Source organism: Cotesia typhae, unplaced genomic scaffold, assembly GCF_013202065.1.
Source record: "Cotesia typhae breed Kobodo isofemale line unplaced genomic scaffold, CoteBio_Ctyphae contig_35, whole genome shotgun sequence".
Classification (NCBI taxonomy): Eukaryota; Metazoa; Arthropoda; class Insecta; order Hymenoptera; family Braconidae; genus Cotesia; species Cotesia typhae.
The window spans coordinates 779,705-785,748 of NW_027423743.1; the positions used below are offsets into that span (position 1 = coordinate 779,705).

The 6,044-nt window shown below is 29.8% G+C and overlaps 1 protein-coding gene across 1 annotated transcript; it reads right to left on the bottom strand.

Moving 5' to 3' along the window:
• Window positions 1–2,171: 2,171 nt before the first annotated feature.
• Window positions 2,172–5,050, bottom strand: LOC141526564 (uncharacterized; the record flags this gene model as incomplete). Its single annotated transcript, XM_074241596.1, has 3 exons — window positions 2,172–2,622; window positions 4,305–4,506; window positions 4,612–5,050. Coding segments are annotated over 3 exons (1,057 nt in total), but the record flags the coding sequence as incomplete, so codon positions are not given.
• Window positions 5,051–6,044: the final 994 nt, after the last annotated feature.

The window sequence follows — 6,044 nt, forward strand, 5'->3', positions numbered from 1 at the left end:
TGGGTGCGGAATTTTACATTGATGGTTCACAGCTATTCATTTTTTTAATTTTAATAATCCATCACTTGATCACTGTTTTACTTCTATGGATTTTTTTATCCCAATAAAAACATAAGAAAGGCATATTTTTTTGATTCATTAGTTTGGTTTTATAAAACAAATAATGACAATATTAATTTCTTTTTATGACTTAGTATATATTATCTTTTTGAGCTAAAAAATATATAATTTTTAATTTTGAGTTCTCAGAACTCAAATAATAATTTTTCTGGGTTTTTTAGCTTTTTGAGTTTAAAAGGCCCTCTGCAGTTAAATAAAACATGATTTTTATTAATTTCATACAGCTTTGATGTTTATGATGCCGATTAGTTTTTGGATTCGATGGTACAGCCGGTTGGAAGTTAGTCCGAAAAGTATAGTGAAAAACTATTTTTGAAATATTTAAATTGAAATAACTTTGAAATGAATGAACTAATCATTTTCCTGTTTACAGTATTAAGTGCAGCTTTTGAGGTCTTTGAAAGATCTTAAAGCTCGAACTATTCAGACTAAAAATGTCATTGAAATTCCAAAAGAATCATTTTTTTTTTTTTTTCGACAATGATTCCTTACGAGCGAATTAACTGATTTCGACTGGATTGGGAACGATCAACGTAGTTTTTAACACGCTTTTATGAGCTTTACTTGTATGTTGGCTTGTTTGTTTGTTTGTTTGCATGTAATCAAACCTTTTAGGTCGATTTTGCACTACTTTGACCGAAATGATTTTCTTTAAACTGTGCACACCTATTAAAGACTGGTGACAATGCAATAATTAAATTGAATTATCTCATTATCCTGATTAGATTCGTCAGGATTCATTGATTTCTTTGCACATCCATTGTATAAGAGTGAGAGAGATAGAGCTAGTCAGGCACTCAGTATACCACAAACGTGTAGATAGATGGACACTTTCGTACGCTATAATACTTGCGTCTTGTTCAGTGTACATTTATATAAATGTACCGATAGATCTAATAGCATACGATTGTTTAATAATATCCATGATAAATTAACATTTGTGATTTACAAAAAGTTTTCTTACTGACAATAAAATATTTCCCGGGTAAAAAAAAAACAATCTATAATAGACTCATGAAAGATCTACCACAGATCTTTCGCTATTAGATCTGCAAGAGATCTACTAGAAGTCTACCTGGGGAGACAAATTTTCTAAAAAACAGTATAGTCCATTAAAGACTTCTAGAAAATCTTTGGAAGATCCGCGAGCGAAATATCTGTGGTAGATCTTCAAAAGACCTCTGAGCGAAAGATTTGTGGTAGATCTTTTAAAAGTCTGGTGTAGAATTTTTAATACATTCTTTGGCAAGACTGCTGAAGGTTTATTTTTTTGTGCTTCATAATCTTCTTTATTTATATTTCTTCAGTGTGTGTGTTTGTCACTGAAATCCTTCCAAAACGGCTGGACCGATTTTAATGAAATTTTTTGTGCGTCCTCCGGTGGATTCCAGAATGGTTTAGATTCACAATTCAGTCCACGGGAAAATGTTTTTGGAATTCAGTCCATGGGAAAATATATAATATATATAAATATATGAAAAATTGATGTGGGTACTCAAATGAATGGTCTCAATGAGTTTAATGTTGAGATAAGCTTATATCTTTAAAAATATCATTAGTTGACAGGATACAATGTCATGGCTTAATTATTGACGTTTTTAAAGATATAAGCTCATCCCGATAGTACATTCATCGAGACCTTTCATTTGAGTACCCGCTTGCATTTTTCATATATTTTATACATTTCATAAATATCATATATATATATATATATATATATATATATATATATATATATATATATATATATATATATATATATATATATATATATATATATATATATATATATATTTATTAAAGGTAGATTTATTAATGAAGCCAAATTCCCCGATCCAATTTTTAGACTATTTTATTTTATTAAAATTTTTTTAAAAAATTCTGAGTAGAGAAAATCGCTCTCAAAAATTTTACTGTCTTGAATCGAATAAAATAATTTTTGAACCAAGTGACATGAATTTTTGTAACTAAACATTACTTGGTTAGAGAATTTGTAAGTATAATTCAAATTAATAATATAATTTCACAGAATAATATGCGTAATTCAAGAACATTTTTCTCAAATAATTGTTTTTACCAGTGCTCATTAACTTTTGCGGTGACTTTCATCACTACATCGAGAATGTAGTGAACGGCTTCTTGATCGTTCACGTGACCAATGATGACGATCAATGGAACGACGGATGTGAGAAGATTTTTTGGAGTGATGATCAGGCTGTCGATAATTGAGAGAATGATCTTGTGATTGATAGTGCGAACGCGTAGAAGAATCATACGCAGACTGACTGGGAGCATGCGATGACGATTCAGGAACATAAGATGATTTTGGTGTCTGCGATTGGTGATGAGATGTTGAACTTGATGACTTTTTTGAATCGACTAGATTTTGTAAAGGTTTTGCAGAAACGTTATTACTTCGCCTGATTGACGTAAACATTTGTGTAACGGCTCGCTCGAATTTCTCAAAATTCAGTCTTGGTTTTGAATTTAATTTAACATATTCTGAAAAATTAAATTTTTTAATCCAAAAGCTTTCATAAATATGCCTGAAGAAATCCAGCACTTGCTATTATCGTTCAGAGTTTTATTATTATTTCCCAACTCTCTTACGTTGTTTAACGTATAAGAATTCATGATTCAAATTTTGTAAAAAACCAAATTGACCCAGAAAGATACTAGTACGCATTAAATTTTTTTTATCAATTATAAAGCAAAAAATCCACGAAAGGAAAAATTTTTTGGTAAAGTTGATCCGGTGGTCTAGCAGCTTAAAGTTTAAGCTATTTTAAAAATTTTATTTTTAAATAAAGGGAATGATCAATCTTTTCAAATTTTTTACACTTATTCTATTACTTATCAACTACACAAAAATGAAAATCAAAACAAAAAAATTTTTTTTTGTAATTAGAAAAATGGCGCTGAAGTCCTCTAAAAAAAAAATGGACCTGACTGGTAGATATAGATTGATCTCTCCCTCTGATCTGAAATTTAAAAATATGACTGATTTTTAATTAGTAGAAGTATTATTATCGTCGATATTAGAATGAAAAAAAAAAAAATATTTGACAAAATGGCGCGTAGTTTAAAATGAAAATCTATAATTCGCTTTCAAAAAATATTTTTAACTACGCGCCATTTTGCCAATTTTTTTTTTCATTTTTTAATTCTAGTATCGACGATAACTATACCTATGCTAATGAAAAATCAGTGATATTTTTGAAATTTATATGAGAGAGAGAGATGAACCTACCTTCACCAGTCAGGTCCATCTTTTTTAAGAGGGGGACTTCAGCGCTATTTTTCTAATTAAAAAAAATTTTTTTTCTGTTTTTATTTCCAGTTTTGTGTAATTGATAAGTAATAGAATAATTGTAAAAAAATTTGAAAGCATTTTTCATTACCTTCAATTAGAAATCAAATTTTTTTAAAAACACGGAAAGAAAATTATGTGAACTATTCCTATAGCATTATAGGAATGGTTCCCATAATGCTATAGGAACAATTCCTATACTATTATAGGAACTATTCCTATATCAATATGGGAACGAATCCCATAATATTATGGGAACTATTGTAATAATATTGTGGGAAGGGTTCCTATAATGCTTTAAGAATCATTCCTATACTGTTATAGAAATGGTTTCTATAATTTATGGGAACCATTCCTATAATAGTATAGCAATGGTGCCCATAATATATAGGTCTAAATCCTACACGGAAAAAAATTGGGGCTGCCACATGATACATCTCTGTGGAAGATACATGAGTTTCCCATTACTATATCATTATAGGAATATTTCCCATAATGTTATGGCAATGGTTTCTATGATTGTATAGGAATCATTCCTATAAGTATAGGAACCATTCCTATACCATTATAGGAACCATTCCCATCGTTATGGGAACCATTTCTATCGTTATGGGAAATATTCCTATAATTATGGGAATAGTTTTCATAATTCATGGGAACAGTTTCTATAGTTGCCTGAGAACTGTACCTATAAAATTATAGAAATAGTTCCCATATTTTTCTTTCCGTGTAGCTTGAATTTGAGGCCGCTAGACCACCGAGTCCCCTTAATGGAAAAAACTTTTGTTTGCTCCAAAACAAAGAGTCGAGGTAAAATCAAGTTAATTTTTTGTTTTGTATGCAAAAAAAAAACTATATGAACATATTTATATACCGTAAACAGTTTGGCTAACGTCTAAGGGTAATGGCTGCCACCCATTTCCACCAGTTCGGCTCATAGTAGATAATCGGTCTTCTCCAATTATCGATTTGAAGAGTCGTCGTGCCATTTCAGCAGGCTCATGACGAAACTTCACTTTGATATAATGTAAATCCACTTCATTGATGTAAACATCTGAGTTTTCAATTAACTCCTTCTAATAACGAAATAAATAATTAGAAAATTTTATAAAAAATAAATACATTAGATAATAAAAAATAGTCAAAATAGTGTGAAGAATAGAAAAATGATTCAAACTAACTTTTTTAGCTGAAGGAATATTCCATGCATATTTTGGTTTCTCTTCCCGAGTGGTATTTTGGCCAAGAGAACCACTGTGATTTTGGTTCGAAGGCTTCTTACAGTATTGAGTGGTTTTCACTTCATCACGTAATGAAATCGGTGAATGGAATACTTTTGGTGATTGAATAGGTTGGAAGTGAGGAGATTTTTCAGAACTCGGACAACATGAAACATTTGAACGCGAACGTGCTACTTCCCTGGATTTTTGAGGAAATTTGTGGTGATTCGAGCCAGAAAACTTGTCGGAATACTCAGAACTAGAGGACTTAAAACGTTTCTGATTGTCAGTGTTCCGGGATTCAGTTTCTGAAAATGCATTAGAAGAGCAAACAGGAGTAGAATGTTTTACGTCAGAATGTTGACTTGAATTATCAGCTGAGAAGTTTGTGGTGTCACGACTATGTAGATGGTGTGATTTTTAGCTGATTCAGAATCAAGTGGAAATAGAGCTCTGGGCTGGGAAAACTGAGATGACTTCGGGTTGGCTGCTTGCGTAGTATGGGGTTGGCTGGATTTTGGCGCAAAAAGTTAGTAATTCTTCACACAATTGAATTCCTCTGGCAAAATCTTAGAGTCAAAGAATATTTCTGTTTTAGGATTCAGCAGATAAAGTTATTATTTTTTTTATTTTAAAAATTTTGAATGGCTAATAAAATTAATCTACACGGAACGAAAAATATGTGAAATATACCATTATGGGAACTATTCCTATATCATTATAGGAACTAATTCTATAATAGTATAGGAACGGTTCCTATAATAGTATAAGAATGATTCCTATACCATTATGGAAAACATTCCTATAATATTATGGGAATGGTTCTCATAATGCTATAGGAATCATTCCTATACTATTATAGGAATGGTTTCCATAATTTATGGGAACCATTCCTAGAATATTATAGGAATAGTTCCCATAATGACATGGGACTACACTGCATTTATTTATTTATTTATTTCATCAAATTCATATTTATATTAAATAAAAATCATTTCTAATATTAATTAGAATAAAAAAAAATGAATTTTAATTTTCAGTTCATGTCCACCACCACATTATCATTATTATTAGCGATCTTGCAGTTATTATGTGACTGTCGTAACTTATAAACTATAAATAAATAAAATTTTGCCTCATGGAATAATGAATTTTTTGTAATTGCACCGTACTTTTTTAACTATTGTCGTTTTTAATTAAAGATATAAGCTCATCCCGACCTTACATCCGACGTTTCATATATATATTTATTTAAATTATATTTATTCTATATATCATATAACATCATATAATATCATATAGAATCCTATAATATTATAATAGTAATAATAATAATAATAATAATATTATACAATATAATATAATATTATTATTATATTATAGTTATATTATTA